At 59.9% G+C, this 17,423-nt stretch overlaps 4 protein-coding genes across 4 annotated transcripts; all 4 read left to right on the plus strand.

The window, feature by feature from the left end:
• Positions 1-2,187: 2,187 nt before the first annotated feature.
• On the plus strand, positions 2,188-3,789 carry LINJ_36_4280 (conserved hypothetical protein; the record flags this gene model as incomplete). Its single annotated transcript, XM_001469998.1, has 1 exon — positions 2,188-3,789. One exon carries the CDS (start codon positions 2,188-2,190, stop codon positions 3,787-3,789), a length of 1,602 nt encoding a protein of 533 aa, XP_001470035.1.
• A 1,182-nt stretch (positions 3,790-4,971) lies between these two features.
• Positions 4,972-6,270, plus strand: LINJ_36_4290 (conserved hypothetical protein; the record flags this gene model as incomplete). The annotated part of the gene is made up of 1 exon (XM_001469997.1): positions 4,972-6,270. The coding sequence occupies one exon, from the start codon at positions 4,972-4,974 to the stop codon at positions 6,268-6,270; it is 1,299 nt and encodes a 432-aa protein (XP_001470034.1).
• Positions 6,271-8,150: 1,880 nt separating this feature from the next.
• LINJ_36_4300 (glycosyl hydrolase-like protein) lies at positions 8,151-12,572 on the plus strand (the record flags this gene model as incomplete). Its single annotated transcript, XM_001469996.1, has 1 exon — positions 8,151-12,572. One exon carries the CDS (start codon positions 8,151-8,153, stop codon positions 12,570-12,572), a length of 4,422 nt encoding a protein of 1,473 aa, XP_001470033.1.
• Positions 12,573-13,850: 1,278 nt separating this feature from the next.
• Positions 13,851-16,916, plus strand: LINJ_36_4310 (conserved hypothetical protein; the record flags this gene model as incomplete). Its single annotated transcript, XM_001469995.1, has 1 exon — positions 13,851-16,916. One exon carries the CDS (start codon positions 13,851-13,853, stop codon positions 16,914-16,916), a length of 3,066 nt encoding a protein of 1,021 aa, XP_001470032.1.
• Positions 16,917-17,423: the final 507 nt, after the last annotated feature.

Raw genomic sequence — 17,423 nt, forward strand, 5'->3', positions numbered from 1 at the left:
GCGCGTCCAATCCCCTCCCTTGCCGCTCTTCCGCGTGTGCCCCGCAAGCTGTGGCGGNCGGCAGAGGGGAAGGGAGGCCAGGCCGCGGTGGTGGGGTCTGCAGCTCGTCGTCTTTTCGCGGCGTGTGTGTGTGTGTGTGCGACACTTAGCCGCAAACAAAGGAACACGGGGGGACTCCAAACACCGTCTATTCCCCTGCGTGATGGAACTGTGGCGAGACGGTGCGTGCGGCGCCGGGCCAGCGTGCTGCCCGCGTGTGTCAGTGTTGTTTTTGTGCGGTGAGCAAAGGGGCTTGGGATTGGTAGGGGGGTGTCTTCATGCTTCCACTGCCTTGCTCATCTACCCTCCTTCACCCCCCTCCCTCCCCCGTGAATAGGGATGCGCTGCTGTTCGCTGTGTTGCATGATGCGGTTTGTGTCCCGGCTCTCACGAACAATCCCGCCCGGAGTTTACCATACTTGATCTCTTGCGCGGACCTACGGGTGCCCAGATGCGTGGCGTGTGGTAGGCGGCGCGTACGTGCGCGCGCTGCAACTGCGCCAAAGGGGTCATTGTCAAATTCCTTGCAGCGGCTGGTGCGAGATGGTAGGAGGGGGAACTTTCTCTCCTCTGCCCTATCATCCCTGTTGGTGCCGTGCCAGGACCGTATGACTCCAAGAGCTGTTTGCCGTTGTGCGTGTGCGCGTGGGTGAGCGAGAGACGACGACGACAACTGAACCTCATTTGCAATACACAGTTGGTGAGAGCCTTTCTTTCGATGATGATGCACGAGTTAATCCATTCTCTGAGTCTCTGTGTGCGTGTGTATGTGCGCAGGTGCACTGCCGAACTGCGGCGTGACGGGTGCTAGACATGCGGGGGCTGCTGTGTCGAGGAGCATGAGCAGTGTGCAGCCGCAAGCAAAGGAGCACGGGGGGACTCCAAACACCGTCTATTCCCCTGCGTGATGGAACTGTGACGAGACGGCATGTGATGCAACGCCTCCAACGCTGGACCGCACTGCTTGCTGTTTGCACGGGAAGGGGCGGGTGCTGCGGCATCGTGTGTGTTGGCGTCTGGCACCTGGCGGTGGCTGGATCGCCATGTCACCGCACGGGAGAGCTGCCTATCGGCATCGCTCATCCTTGCAGCGCACACGCCTTTGCCCTCACCCTGCTGCCGAGATGTGGGGCACTGTGAAGACGGTGGAGAACAAAGCACAGCCATCGGACACAGGGAGGCTGCGCTCGGTGCCTTCCTGTGATGAAGTCAGGCCGGCGAGAATGTCGAGAGCCCAGCGCAACGCGCGTCCATCCCTCCTTGCCGCTCTCCGCGTGTGCCGCAGCTGTGGCGGCGGCAGAGGGAAGGGAGGCAGGCGCGGTGGTGGGGTCTGCAGCTCGTCGTCTTTTCGCGGCGTGTGTGTGTGTGTGCGACACTTAGCCGCAAACAAAGGAACACGGGGGGACTCCAAACACCGTCTATTCCCCTGCGTGATGGAACTGTGGCGAGACGGTGCGTGCGGCAGAAATACGGAGCTGCTGAAGGAGATGGCTATATATTGACAAGGAATTTTTTATGCTGTTGTTGATGGCGCGCAATCATACTTGGTGTTTTGCTCTCAGGCTAGTGTTTTTTCGGATGGCGTGAAACCTCGTGCGCCCGATAGACGGACGTTACACGCGGTGCTTCTGTGTGATTCACGATGATTGCGGTGTACGCTGCTGGATGCGCATAGAAAAACGAAAATTGCTTTTATAAAGTGTGCTTCCGTTCGGCGAGGGCTCTTGTGCACTCCAACGGATGGGGAGTGGCAGTGCTTTTTCTCAGGCGGTGCTGGTATGGTGAAGGGCACCTCCATCATAACAAGAAAGCCGGCGGTTGGTGCATATGAAGCAGGTCCGTGTGCAGAGGCGCATGCAGAAAGCGTTATATTCGCTTCTTTTCTGTTTAGGAATGCACACATGCACTACCTGCTCTCCTCACTGCACCTTTATTCTTTGTTTTATGATCGCATGTCCCGTTACAGTGATGATCGCACGCTAAAAGAAGATACCTGCATCCTTCTACACCTCTTGTAAACTTCGCCAATCTAGCCACGTGTCCGGAGAGCTGGTGTGCCCTAGGCACCGCTCTCGGTCTTGGTCCCGCTCCTTCCCCTCTCACCACTTCGACACTATTTTGTTTGCCGTCGAAAAGGAGGAGTGAAACATGCAGGCAGCAGTCAGGATGGAGGCAGGCACACACTTTATTTTCCAGTACTCCACTCGTGAGGGTTACTCTTGCCTAGAGCGGGATGTGGTGTCCGGCAACTACTCGCTCATTACCCCTGCGTATGGTTGCAGCCTTGTCAAGGCCGTGCTTAGTGCGTTGGAAGATGCCGCCGCTCACGCGCCGGTGGAGATCGACGCCACGGTGAAGATCCAATCGACATTTCGAATGTATCAGCAGCGGAAGGCATTCTTGATGTTGCGGCATCACGCCCGCCTCATTCAGCGCGTGTATCGCGGCTACGCAACGCGTAAGCGCCTTAACATGGAGCGGGCGACAGTGAGACAGATGACCTACCTACAAACGGTTTTCGACATGTTCGCTACGCGGATTCAGGCATGTTACCGTGGTTACCAGAGTCGCAAAACAAGGTCGAACTACTACGCACAGCAAGCGTACCTGAATGTGGTAATAGCACGCTCGTCAGAGGTGCTTGCACAGGCACTTAGCACTCAAATAGAGCAGGACGGCTTGCGCAGCGCGGAGGCAAAGCGCGCGCGCGACCTCTCCTATGCCCACCGCACGGCCCACATGCACTACATGGTGTCGACCTGTAGTGTTCCCAGTGTGTATCAACCTTTTGCGGCGCCTTCGACGGCAAATCAGTCTACGCCGAACACCTCGCACACTTGCAGGGAGGTACGCGGCCACAGTGAGGAGTGTAGCTTGGTGAGCCCGATACCACCCGCCGTGAAGTCGGCTGGGGAGGGTTCCGACGGCTGCGCCACAAATGATAAGCTGATGGCGCGGGCCGCCGCCTACGCCTCAGGTCAAAAGCTGGAGGACGACATTCGGCGCCACGCCCGTGCAGCACGTTTGGAGCGCAACACTGTCAAGGCTAAAGCAAGCCACGGTCCAGCCGACCTCACTGTTCCCGCAACGGCTTCATCCCCGTCGCCCTACAAGATGATCGCGGCGGGGCCAGAGACGGAGGGGGCTTCAGTGAGCGCGACATCTCAGGCTTCAGGCACACGATTGCCAGCGTTGACGCCTTCGCAGCCTGCGCAGCGCAGTCATCCGGTCAACTCTACCGCTCCAGCGGCGACAGCGACGGTGCCGTGGGAGGTCTCGTCAGCCCGTCCGCCGCAGAAACTGCTCGTACCTCGAGTACCTCCTCTCACAGGTCCATCTTTCAGCCAGACGGCGCCGCCGGCTACATCTTCTCGCACAACTCGAGCCGGCCGAAAGCCCCGCAAAGCGCAACAGGCTGCTGAGGATGACAGCTTTCACGCCGCTGGAACGGCTGCCGTCCCAACTGCTGGGCCGGCTCCCTCCGCAGCCAGCATCGACCCATCGATGTCACGCGCTGCCGTCTCGTCTTTCCACCGCCGCTTCGCCGTAAAGCGGCATGACTGTCTAGAGCATCAGCTGAGCATCGCCAACGGAGTTGTGAGCGATGGCAACGGCTCGCGTGCCTTGAGTAGCGCTCTGTTGTCAGCGAAGGAGGATGCAGCCGTACAACGTAGCGTCGACCACAAGGTGATGCAGGGGCTGCACGGCGATGCCATATTCAAGGTGTCCGCACGGCGAGGGGTGCAATAGGATGGCGGCGCAACCAGAGAGGTGGTGTGCGTATGTAGAAAAGTATCACGAATGGTAGTGGTGATTCCTGACGGCCACACGGTTTCCTGAACGCTGAGCTGATTGGCGAAGGTTACAAAAATGCCGCATCCCGTCGCGTCTTCCGCTCATAAACCCCGCCACACACCTCCCCCGACGGAGCTTTTTTTCCTCATTCTGCGCTCACACATGTACAAAGATGACAGCTTTCTTTTTCGCCTTATTTTTTTCGTTGTTTTTGGCTTCCCTACTCAGTGACGGTTGATGGAGCCCCTCTGGTGCTTACCTATCGCCTCTGCTGTGTGTCTCTGTTTGTCGGCGTGTGTCCGGTATTGTGCACGCGGAAGAAACAAGAAGAAAAGAGCACTAAACGAAGACGAAGACACCGCTGGAAGCACACACAGCAGCTGTACCTGGCGTCACAGGGAGTGGGGAGACGCTCGTCCCTTCTGCTCCTGAGAGTTCAGCATCGCGGTAACCCTGAGCCGGCCACCGTCACCACCCCTTCGTCTACCGCGCTACGCCTCAGCAAAACTGGCAGTCGTGCACCAACAGCTGCATGCTCAGAAGTGGCGCACGTACTGGCGTGTGATGCTGGCCACGCGCCACGAACAACTTCAACCAAGAAGAATGAGTAGGAGGCGGAGGGGCACGCTCAAAGAAGACGTAAGGTGACCTGCTTCACCTCAGTGTGCTGGTGCGCTCCAGCTGTTCATTTTCAGTCTCCTCTATCAGGCCGCTATTTTCGCGTAAGCACAGACGCTTCCACCCCACGCCGTCCCCAAGCACCACAAAAGCCCCAATTGCGACTTATTTGTATCGAGCTCTCTGTCTTCTTCCTTTCGTACTTTGGTGCTCCCTTTCTAGCATCCACTGCTCGGCTGTCAAAGTAAACACACGCACACGCACGCACACACACACACACACGTGCAGACCAACGCGCGTGAGGAAAAGAGCGGCACATCGCGGCAGACAGAGACGTTCATAGCACAACGCTGGGCTCTCAGTCGCGTTTACTCTTCCTAGATTTCGAACAGCAAACCCCTCCCTCTCCCTTCCTCCCTTGGTCTTGTCTCTCGACGGGCAGCAAGGCGTCTGCCTGAGCAGCTCATCCGTCACCCTTTCCCTTATCCTGTTCCCCAACGTTTCTCGATCAGGAAAGAAATGCGGTGTATATTCCATCGCTCCTATGAGTCGACGGACCTTCTCACGGACTGCACGGTGGCCGTGCAGCAACTAATGGGTAGCCGTTCGCTGCTGCCGCCCTCTCCGACAGCCGACGAACTGCTACAGCTTCTACATGAGTCTGGCCACCCCTGCACTTCATCGACGGCGCCGGATAGCAACATGGGGGTGCTCGGCTGGCCGCCAGCGTCCTTCTCGGCCTCGAGCATCAAGTGCAAGTGTCCTACGAGCAGGCGTGTGGCGAGCAGTTTTGCCGCTGCTGGGGCTCATTCGATGCTGGGTGAGATGCTGCAGTTTTTCGCTGAGGCAGTGACGCGCCTCTTCACGACCGGTGTGGCCGATCCGTCCGTGCGCGCGTTTCCTTCAGAGTGGGATCGTCGCCTGCATGCACCGGCGGCTGCGTCTCTGCGCCAGCACCACCTCTATGAGCTACAGGGCTTCAGCACGCTGTTCACCTACATCTGGGGTCAGGTGGCTACGTCTTTGCCACTTTTGCGAGAGCAACACGGAGAGGAGAAGGCCCTGATAGAGTCTACAGAGCGCGACATAGCGTCGTCGACCTCGCTGGCGATGAGGTCTACTTGCGGCTCAAGTGCGAAGAGTCCAGCGGCGCAGCAGCCACCGCCCCGTCTTCCGCTGTCTGCGTCAGCCGCCGCAGCGCACCAGGCCCAGCCCTTTCATCGGGCAGCGAGAAAGAACGGCAGTGGCGGTCTTCAAAGCGAAAGCGCTTCAGCGCATGCGCGCCCACTCCTTTCACTCACTCCTGCGGCCCTGCATCTTCCAAATGCTGCGACGGCACCCACCTACTGCCGAGGAAAGCGGCAGAAAGACGGCCCTATCTCTGCGGTGCCGAGTCGATCGGCAGCACAGCCGCCGACTCTAGCTGTGCTTCAGCACGCTCTGACAGTGCAAGCGAGGGCGCAGGGACCATTTCTGCCCTCGATTCCGCCCGAAGGGCTTGTGCCGTCATCAGGCGCTCGAAAGGTCGAGGGGCCGCACCCGGAGAACGCCGGCGCGGCAAACGACTATGCAAAGCATTCGCTGGCATCGGTGTCGTCTAATTCTAACGCGACAGCATCGCACCTCGCATCAGCACGGATATTGTCGGTCGAGCAGGCGATGCAGCTGGACCGTCAGCGTGAACTGCAAAGAAAACTAGGAGTCCGCCGAGTGCGCAACTACGCCGCCGAGGATGACATGCGCAACTACCTTGAAAACTATCAGGCTAATATGCGGAGCGTGTTAGAGGGAGACGATGTGGCAGAAGATGGCACGTAGTGGGAGTATCGCAGCGATCTCTTTTTTTGAGGAGGAGGGGGTGAGTTTCAGTACTTCCACTCGCACGCGCATCTGCTGCTATTCGCTCAGCTGCACCAGCGTCGAACTCTGCTCGCTCTGATTCTTCTTTGTTGTTGTGCCTCTACATGATGTAAACTACAGAGCCAAACGGCTGCGAGGGGAGGGAGGGCTGACGATGGCTGTGCTTGCGTTTCGTGTGACACCTGCTTCTCCTCTTTCCTCTCTCATCCACTACAACCCCTTCCCTTCTTCACGCCTCTCTTCTTGCCTTTAGTGGATGAAAGCTCCCCTGATGACGGGGGACGCCTCATCGCGTGGCATCAGAGCCCAGCGCCCACTCTTTGTGGGGAGGCCAAGCAGCCTGCAGCCTGCCCTCGGGTGCGGCTGCGGTGTCTTGGCGCTGACGGACAGTTCTAGGCTGGCGCGGAGCCGAAGAGACGTGCGGTCATGATGACCCTTTTACCAGCTCACTAAGAACCGTGTCGGCGATTCAGAAAACATATCCCCCACCTGCTCTGTGTGCAGTTGCGTGGAAGTGGGTCTGAACGACGCCAAACGGTGTTCGTTGGCCCTTTTCCCGAACCTAGCTGCACTGCAACAGAGGCCGATGAGCTGTGACTGTGTGCACGTCTATTTGGTGGCGTGTACCTGGTCGAAATGGGCCTGCAAAAAGAGCAAAACAACAATAAAAGTGCACTGTGTGATCGCCGAGAGAAGCACCGGTGAAAGCACGCCCATGGCGCAGAAGATACTCGTACAACGTCGCGCGTGTGTGACGAAGAGGAATAGAACGACGCTCACAAAAAAGAAGCCAACAACCCTGGTACGCATTCACACCCTCTGTGTGCCTGTGGCTCGCTAGGGGTGATGGACGACTTCGGTGCGCACGTGCCATTGATGCCTGGCTGCAACGTGCCTTTCGTTATCTTGGCTGGGAAAGGGCTCTGCAGCATCAAGCGCACACCTGTACAGGGGCATGGGCCCTTTGCCGCCGCCCTCAACTGCACTGCACCTTATCCTCGAGCTGGTAGCATTGCCCTCGTGTTCACGTTTCTCTCTTTTATCGCTCGCAGCGTACTAGACTTCTCTGCACTCCTTCTCCTTATCCCTCTCTTCTTTTCTCACGTCTGCGGCCGCCGGTTTCCAGTGTGTGAAGTGGCGCGGGTGCATTAGACCTTATTTTTTTTCTCCTCTCCGCTGCTCTTGGCGATCTAGTGCGTATACGCGTTCGTGGCGTGGATTTCACAAGGAACGTTTGTAGAAGCACTTCCGTCCCCCAGCATACTCACAAGAGGAAGTTGCCCTCAGAACAGCATGACGGCAGGTGCCAAGCCAACCGACTTGCTCTTCTTGCTTCGCTTTCCGCCTCTGTATTGTTTGCCGTGTTCGACATATCCTCAGCAGCACTGTGCTGTGTGCCTGAGTGCGCTACGCGCGCTTCTTTGTTCTCACGTCGTTGTCGCTGCGCTTTTCAGCCGCAGTCTTCTCGTTTTTCCTCCTGTTCTTACTCTTCTCATCATTTCGTGGCGTTCTCTGTATGTCGTTCAGTTGTATGCGTAACTCTGGCTGCGAGTGTCTTGACGTGTGCGCGCGACCTTATTTAGTGTTCGGCACTCTTTGGTCGTCCGCACCCTCTGCGCATTCCTTTTAGGACTCGCTCCTCCCGATGATGTTGACGGTTGGTGTTGTCGTTGCTTCTCTCTCAGTCTGTCTGTCCGTGTGTACCCTTCTCTCTTTACTCGTGCTTCTCCCTCCCTACTAATCACTCCCTCTCGTGGTCTTCCTGAACGGATTGCGCGAGTATTACGGACACACACGTATGCGAACTCGGAAGGGCACTGCGGAGTAGCGGGTCTCTGATGGCGAAGCGCCCTTTTGGCTTTCGCGGGGTGCGCTGCTGGCGTACGCGGCGCCTTCTTCTCCGCACTCCCCTCGCACTCGCTGTCCTTGTAGCTGTCAGCCTCGTCGCGGTGTTGTGGTTTTCTGCCGACGAGAATACAGGCGTGTCGGAGATACCGAGTGAGCGCCACTTTTTTCCGCCGGCAAAGCACGACGCAAACGACGAGGGCGAAGAGGTCGATGCCGACGGCAAGATCGCGTTTCGCCGGCCCTCCTCCGTTTCTACGAAGACACTTGCTCCTGCAGAAGAGACGCGAAACGGCGTAGGCACGGTCTGGTTCAGCCCCAATACCAGCAATTTTCTCGATCGCAACACGTCGCGGCTGCACTCCATCTTCACCTCTGCCGGCAAGGTACGTGTTGCTCTTCCGTTCGGCGTCCACGCAGACACCGGTGCATTTGTGGCGCAGAAGCCGCGGCTGTTTGCATTCATAGCATCATGGAACACCTATGAACGTGCACTGAAGGCGCGTGGCGAACAGAGCGCCGCTTCTGCCGCCGTCGCAGATTTTAACGAGGAGCTGCAGGCTTTTGCGCGGAGAAGAGTAGCGCCCGTGAAGCATGTTGAGGTGCGTCTGTTGCGACAGCGTGCATCACGAAGTACGTGGGCAACTGAGACGGAGACCGCGCTGCCCATCGTCGGCATCCTTCCTCGCGAATCGACGACGCTAGTGTCCGCAGAGGAGTTGCTCGTGAAAAGTGCTGTGGACCAGGAAGGCTTCGCGCCTTTGGTGGCGGCGGTACAGCCAGGCAGTGATAACAAGGAGTCGACTGTCGTAGGCATCGACACGCGCTTGCGCGTGTCGGCAGCCAAAGGGCTCGGCGGTGGTGCAAACCGCGGTGCAGGCGGTAGCACCTCTCTGCTACCCTTCCCCTTACTAGAGTTGAGCAGCGTTCCTCGGCGCCGCGCCACGTCTTCGGCATCCGCCACGCCGGCGAGCCCCGATACTTCCCCCGCGACAGCGCTGTTGAAGTGGCGCACCAGCCGCATGACGGCGTCGGCCAGCGGCGAGGCACTGGAGATCACCCTCGACATTGCCCATCCCAGTCGTTCAAGCTCAGATGGCCCGTTGCGTGCAGAGGAGAACGAGAGGACTCGTCCGGGAGCCCGAGACGACACTAACGCCGCTGCCCTTGAGGCCACCGTGTGCAGTGCGCGTCTTGTTCGCCTCTATGGCTTCAGTCCTTCCTTCTCGTCGGCTCACACTCACGGCGGCTCTGTCGATGTCAGCTCGGCGGTGGCGGCAGGCGGGCTCAACTTGATTCCGTTGAACATGTCCGAGGAGGTAGAGCTGATGGTCGGTGGCGAAATGCAGCTGCCGTCTGGAGACGCACGGCTGAACGGCGTTGTACCCCTTCTCTACCTGGAGCTCTCCAGCAACAGTGCTGCAGACAGGCAGCAGGGCGCTGCGACAGCTGGACGCCAAACGGTGGGGCTGCTATGGCTGCACCCTGGCTCCTTTTTTGTCTCCACCGTGACTTTGCCTAACCCCACCGCCGGCCACGAGCCACAATGCACGTGCGTACGGCTGCGCGGCACCGCCGGCGCTACCGGGCTGTATCTGCTTCCGGGGCCGACGCCGGTGGAGGTGCTTCGCCAGTACTACACTCTCACCGGGTTCCCCACCCTTCCTCCACGATTTCTCTTGGGGTATCATCACGGCTTACGAGGCGCCGTCGCTACCACACAACAGGCCGCCGAGGACCTTAGTGAAGCCTTTCGAAGCGCCGGTGCACCGCTGGACAGTGTGTGGCTCACTGACCCCGCAGTGGCGGCGGGCGATACTCCGTTCACGTGGAACCGCTCCCGCTTCCCGGATCCGCTGGCGCTGCAGTCGAACTTGTGGTACCGGGGCCGACGCTACGTGGTTTTGCGCAGTGTCCCCACCGTCCCGATAACGACTCGCTCTCCGTTGCTGCTCGAGGGCCGCCGCGGGGGCCTTTTTGTATCTCTGAGCGCCGCGGACACGGCGGGGTGGCCGGTGCTCAGCATGGATGGGGTGCCGAGCCACGTCGTCGACTTTTACAACCCGGCAGCACGCAAGTGGTACGGCGGCATGCTCAAGTACCGGCGCTACGTCGGCTCCTCAAACCACACGTTCATCAGCCTTCAGCATAGCGGGCCCACCGTGCTGTCGAGTGCGGCGCCGCCCCAGGGGAAGGAGGCACTGCTGTGTCTGCCACCTGGCTTGCGGGCCAGAGGCGAGCAGCTGCCGATGGACGTGGGTCACTATGGCGGCGTTCACCATCGTCAAGTGCATCAGCTGCTTACCGTGCACTTTGTGCGTGCGACACACGATGGCATGCTGCGTCGGACTCGCTATCGCCGACGCGCTTTGACGTTCACCGAGAGCTACTTCGTTGGCACGCAGCGGTACGCGGTGGTGCGGGTGGAGACGCGGCCGCGGTGCGCTAGCGGCGTGCGTCCCGATTCGGCTGCGATTCTGACGGAGGCGTGGCGCGCTCTTCAGACAGCCGTGCATCAGTGTACGCAGCTGGGAGCACTCGGCATTCCCTTTAGCGGCGCTAACCTCGCGGATGGTCTTGTGTCGCGTTTGCTGTTGCTGCAGCTGGCGAAGTCAGCGAGCACCACTGCGACACTCACCGCCCCTCTGGCAGGCGTTGCAGGCGAAGGTGGCGGCGACGGCGGCGCCGTGGGCGCGAATGGCGAGCTGACGGCACCGCCTGCTCTGTCGCCAGGCGCTATGGAGGAGATGGAGCAGCTTCTGGTACGGTGGTACCAAGCAGGCGTCTTCTTTGGTGCGATGTACGCCGAAGAGTCAGCGGCGGCAGTCGACGCGACAGACACTGGTGCTGTTGTTTCATTGCAGCCGTCAGCGACGGGTCCGTGGTGGATGCGGCTGCCTGTCACCGCGGCCACTCGCAAAGCCATCCACGCTAACCTCCACGCCCGGTATGCGCTGCTGCCCTACTTCTACACTGCCGCCTATCACGCTAGCGAGGAAGGGGCTATCTTCCTGGCACCGTTGGCGTTCACCTCGTCGGAGGCATCGCCGCTCAGCCAGAAGACGGCCATGCCGACCTGCTACGCTGCAGGTAGTGCTTTGATTGTGTGCCCTGTCACTCAACCTGTGCATCCCCCGCGAGATACATCGAGGAGCGACGGCACTCGCAGCGCAGACTGTAAGGGCTTTTTCGACTTGTGGACAGGAGCGTGGCATAGCGCCGCTTTTTCTGTTGCGAAACACGCGTCGTGGTGGGAAGGAGCGGCACAATATTCCGCGCAGAATCGCGCACTGGCTTCTGAGGAGCTCGGGTGGTTGGCGGCCGACGACGCCGTCCCCCTCCAAGATCTTCCCGTGGCGACGTCTCTTGCGCCTGTGCTGCTACGCAGTGGACACATTGTGGCGACTCAAAACGTTGCCGCCTCTCGGGTGAACAGCACACACATAGGGAACGGCGAAGTCGTCGGTGACGCGCACGCGCCGTACAGCACGCACGTGGGGGCAAATTGGACCCTCACCGTGGCACTGCCGCCTTTGCCAGCCGCGCAAGATGTTGCCACCCCATCGCCGGTGCTTCTCGCCGAAGGTGACGTCTTCTGGGACGAAGGTAGCCACAACAGCCAGCACAGGCCTCCAACCATGAAGCCCGGTTCCTCGGTGCCGCCGGATATGCCCCACATCCCGGCAAATGTACACCACTGCGCGCTGCACATGAAGTGCCTCTACGAAGGAGCAGAGACATTGGAGGAGACGGCGCGACTGACGGTGGAAGTGGCACAGACGTCCGAATCGTGCGCGGAGGCGTTGGCAGAACTCGTGTCGCACTGGAACGAGGAGCCGCAGGGGTTCGCCGAGCGCCTGGCGAACGCAAAGGCGCACAGAGACGCGCGACTTCATGAGCTGAAAGTGCTGCAGAACGAGCAGGAAGACAAGGGCCTGCGTGGTGGCAGAGGTGGGGCAACCGACTATCCTGACGCTTCGGCGCTTAAAGGCGAAGACCTGAGAGGACTCCACTTGCCTAACGCACACGACGAAGCCACGCGCAACGATATTTGGGCGTCGCATCTCCTTCAGCGTCTCCGTTTTCTCTTTCAGCGCGGAGAGGATGCGGCACGCCTCTCACCGAGATCGTCTACATCTCGAGCGACGACAGTTTTCGTAGAGCGGCGCAGTAGCACTGGCGGCACGCCAGGCGCGCAGGCGGATGAAGAGAGTGCTGTGAGAGCAAGTGTTCGTGCGTCCCACGACATGCCTGACACACACGTGGTTCTCGTGCATCTGATTTCTGATGTGCAGGAGGAAGGGACAGCAGGGTCGGTGTTTGGCGCCCGTAAAGTCGTGCTCGCAGACGGCTCTGTCGGCGTTCGCGTGCCACCTCGCCACACGTGGAGGTTCACCTTTTCCCTGGTGAATTAGGCGGACTGGTTGCAAGCGTGGACGGAGCGGTTCGGGCATGGAGGAGGGAGACGCCGCTGCCTCGACAGACGTCGTCGATACGTCCCCCCTCTTTGTGCTTCGCTCTCTCCTCTGTGGAGTGCTTGTGTGTTTGTCCGCCTGCGTCACGGCTAGCCTGCTGCGCTCCACGGCGCTTAGAAATGAAGGAGGAAGCAAAAGGCGCTGCCCGAATACTCTTGTTTTTTTTCATTTTTCTTTTTTGTTTTTACTCTTCTCTGCTTTATCTTGCTGCACCCCCCCCGGGGGTTGGAGCCCGTAGTCCCTTCGCGTAACTGCTGTCGTCTCTCTCTCTCGCTCTTACGCCGTGTTTTAGGTGGCATCCTTGCGCAAAGGGGGAAGGGGTGCAACGTACTTGTCATTATTATATAATTTGTGTGTGTGTGTGCGTGGGGGGGCGGGGGGTCGTCGTATCGTGACCGCACCTGGCCTATTTCGGTCCACCGCCTGATGTGCGCCCGCAGGTGGCTCCACTCGACTATTTTTGGTTTGGTTGCTGTAGTGTGCACAGCTGGACCTCATCTCCCCTCCCTGCGGTCGCCGTGTTGTGTTCTTGCGGGCATTTCTCTCTCCTCTCATCTGCCCTTTGTATCTTCTACGTGTATCTCCCCTCCTCTATTCTTTCGCTCGTTATCTTTCCAACTCCCACGCTGGCACACCATCACCTCCGTGGTAGCGAATTCCCTTGTGCAAACGGACTCGCTACTGCGGGCGAGCTGCAGGCTCAGCACTCACTTTTGTTGTGTCCTGCGCTGCCACGAGTAGATGCCCCGTAAACCATGGGCTGGAAGCACCGGCATGTGAGTCTGCACGAGTGTTCCTCGTTCTTTCTTCTCCCTGGTAGAGAAAGATGAAAGGGCTGCACTTGCAGGTCGGGTAGAGGGAAGAAGGCAACTGCGAAGGCCCCCTTTGTCCCAAGCGGAGCCCTTTTCGTTTGGAGGTAAGCGATGCGCTTCTGTTCGTCGTGCTTCGATGTGCCCCACAGGCACACGCGCGCGCATCGGCTGCTTGTGTTATGTGGGCGGGTGAGTGGTTCGTGGAATGCACGTAGAATGCTCACAGCTGACGCGTCGTCTACTTCGCGTTTCCTCCCTCCCCCTCTCTTGTGGGGCCAACGGCTCGCCGCGTTCGGCTGTAGCTGCCTTCGCTTCTGTTTCGTTTCTCCCCTACCTTCCCTCGTGACCGGCGCTGTCGCCGACGCTCTTCCCCACTTTCGTCCTCCAGAACACGTGCACGCTGAGCATGTCTTTCAGGGCAATACCGCGGCGTCTGGCAGGACCCGCTATCCATGGCCGCGCACAGGCAGCCGCCCTCTCGTCCTCGGCGAAGAAAGATCAGCAACAGATGGCACCGCTGCTTCAGTTCCCTCAGTTCCATCCCATCCCTTTTCCACAAGACAAGTTTCTCTCCATCAAGTCCCGCTCCCTCGAAACGTACACAAAGGTGCGCGGCGACGTGCTGCAGCGGTGCGCCGATCTATGTGCGCAGCTGCAGCGTCGGCAAAAGCAGGCAGGGCAGAGCGGAAGGGGGACGACCGCTGTAGCAGGGCCTGTTGGAGAGGAGACGTCCTCCTCACCGGCCGCCGGCATATCGGCGGAGCTGCCGGCCTACCCGTTGACACCCCACCAAGCAGAGGAGCTTCTTCTCTTGACAAAGAAAGTGGAGGACCTCGTCCACTACCAGGGGTTTCTCCTCACAGACGAGCTTGTCTGGCGCATGTTGCATCTATGCATACAATGTGGTGCGCCCCAGCTAGCGGTGGACGGGTGGCTGCAGAAGCATGTAATCGCTGAGAAGCGTGGCCCGCCCTTCCCGCTCTTTATCCTCGAGGACTTGGCAGCCACGCTACGCGCCTCCCTACTGCCGCGGCTTCCCGAGAGCGGGGCAAGCCTGGCATGCAGTAGTGCTGTAATAGCAACGAGTGCTGGCAGCACAGACGCGAATCTGAGTATCGCCTTTGAGGATGGCCTTGCGGCGGCGCAGCGATTCCTTCGGCGCCATCTCCTCCACTCCGGCTGGCCGACATCTGACGCGGTAACGACTGAGTTCCTTGGCGCGGCCCAAAGGTTCACGACGCACTTGTTGGCGGAGCACGTGTGGCCTGTGTGGCAGGCATTGGAGGCGATGAACTTGACGTTCGCCGATCTACGGGCCAAGAATATCGAGGACGAGGAGGAGCAAGAGGCGGCGAACGATGAGGGAGGGAGCAAGAAGAAACCAGACCGAGGCTCAAGTCACATGCGCAGAGGAGAGCACGGCACGTATGCCGCCTGGCTGCCTGACGCGGCTGCACAGACCGTAGCCGTGCGCTCCGCCCTCATGTCGGTGACGCCGCTCTACTCGTTCCACGCGCCCCCGTCCTCAGCACCGCTTCCCAGCGTTGCCGAGGGCCGGAGAGACTCGTCAAAGTCTGCCAATACAGCGAGCACACGCGTACACGCGCTTCTCTGCAGTGATCCGCCATTCTTCCCGAGCGAGACGGCCGCCATCGTTGCGCCACTGCGAGCGCTCTTGGATACGTGGCTGGTTTTGGCCCAGTGCGCGGCCGAGGCGAAGGATGTGCCGCTGCTGAAGGCACTGCTGCGCACCGTGTGTCTCGGCTTTCTCACGCATCCGGCGGCGGCCACCGGTGGCGAGCGCGATGCAGCGGAAACGGAGGACGGAGTGCAACTGCCCCAAGTGTGCGTGAACGAAGATGCGTGGTGCCAGTACACGGCCCCTGACACGGAGCAGACCAAAGATCCGGTGCACCAGCGCGCTGCGGAGCTGCACGCTCGCGCAATGGTGCGCGAGTTTGTTAACGGCAGCCTTTCTGTACTTCAGTACGGACTGCTGTGTGCAGAGCAGGAGGCAGCCCTCTGGCAACTGCATGACACGTTCGCGTTGATTTCGGCTGTCGCCGCTTCGTTGCGCAACCTTCAGGATCCACAAAAGAAGCGAGGCAGTCGCTCAGCCATCACTGATGATGCTAGGCTGCATCGTATGTCTGCTGTGGCGCTTGCGCAGCCTTCATCAGCTGAGGAGGCAGATGGCCTACTGCGTTTGGCACTGCCATGTGCGCTCGTGTCGTCTTGCGCGCGAGGACAGCAAGTCGCAGGTGACGGGGAGCACGCGAGTGCCACGACGGCGATGCACGCCTTTGTCTGCGATGCTCTCGCACACCCTGCGGAGAGGACAGCGCACCCATACGCCGAAGCAGGGTTGTATGTCGCTCTCGCTACTGGTGACGAGGCGCTGCTGGCCCAAGCTGCCACCGCCGATATGGCAATGAACAACTCGGGGGCGGCGCTGCTTCTGCTCCACGCACGCGCGCTGCATGCATACCGGCGAGCTGCCACGAGGCTCGCCACCGCGCATGAGGGGCACGAAGAGGAAGCACCCGAAGATGACGCTTGGGAGGCGTGGACGGCATCGTTGCGGCAAGCGGTGTCGCAGGCCACCAGTGGAAGTGGTGACGCGGGCATACCGCAGGCGCAGCTTGTTGAAACCTGTCTGACAGTTCTCACCCTGGGCGTCGCGAGACGCCAGGCACAGCGAGCAGCTGCCTATGTGCAGTGCGTTCAGCAGCTCACAACGACATCGGCCGCGGAGGAGAGCGACGACACGCAGGGTGATGGCCATAACTCTTACGGCAAGGCAGAGGCAGAGAAGCAGCGTCGGGAGGCGATCGAGGTGGGTTGGGCGCAACTCTATGATGGCACGGCTGCTTGTACGCAGGACATGCTGAAGCTAGTGGAGCAACTGTTGGATGCCTCGTCCTCAGCCGATGCCACGGTTTCGTGCCTGTCTCCATTATCGCTGAGTACCCTCGCTGTACTGACTCGCGTGGGAGTCTACGCGGAGGAAGAGGCACAGGCAAGGACAGCGTCGGCATCGACCACGAGCGAGGATCTTTCAAAACCTGCTGGGGTCGCTCCGCCTCCTCTGCCTCTCAGCATCTCTCTCGACTGTGTCTTGGCGCGGGTGGTGAGAGACACATGCATTCGTCTGCGCTGTGCCTCGGCCGCATCACCGACTGGTGTAGCACCGGCGGCCACGTCTAGCGTTGTTGGAAACTGGGTACAGTGGGTGCTGCTAACGCTGATGGCCCGGAGAGCATGGACCGACGTGCTTGCGGTGCTGCGTGCGCTGGATGGCGAGGCGAGTGGGGGAAGTGCTGCGAATGCGGCTGGAACTTCGAGCACGCTCCTCTGCAGTACCACGGTTGATCCCTCCGTGTTCGCCGCGTTGTATGCACGCGCCGTGGAGGATGGCGCTGCGAGCGTTTGCGCCTTTCTGCGCCCCCGGCGTGAGCGGCTGTTCTTCTGAGTGGCGTTGTTAGACAACGACTCGCGTTGCTCAACGCGCAAAGAAGCGCGCGCCCTTGCGCACTGTTGCCAATGTGTGCACCTCCAGGAGACTTCCCGTTCTCCTGTTGACGTTGGCCCAGTCGGACGGCGGAGGAAGAAGAAGGTAGAAGACAGCGTCCTGACAACGAAGCTCAAGAGTAAGATGGGCGCCTCACTCACGACATACATGTGACGCGCTCCCCTTTGCAGGGTGACACGAACCCTGGTTGCGTCTCCGTCATCGGATATGCTTTGAAGGCAGCTGAGTGCATCTCTGCACTGCTGCACCGTTACATGATCGGGCCTTCTCTCACCCTCCGCTATCTCTCTCTCGATCCTTCCCTCCTTCCGTTTCTCTTTGCTTGCATGAGGCACGATCACTCGGACCACCTGTACCAGCACCAAAAAGAAAACGCATACGCGCGTTGAGGCAGCAGTAGTGCAGGGGGCAAGCGGCCTTTTTACTTCGTTTTTCCCCGCATTCACT

Source organism: Leishmania infantum, chromosome 36 (assembly GCF_000002875.2).
Source record: "Leishmania infantum JPCM5 genome chromosome 36".
NCBI lineage: Eukaryota > Euglenozoa > Kinetoplastea > Trypanosomatida > Trypanosomatidae > Leishmania > Leishmania infantum.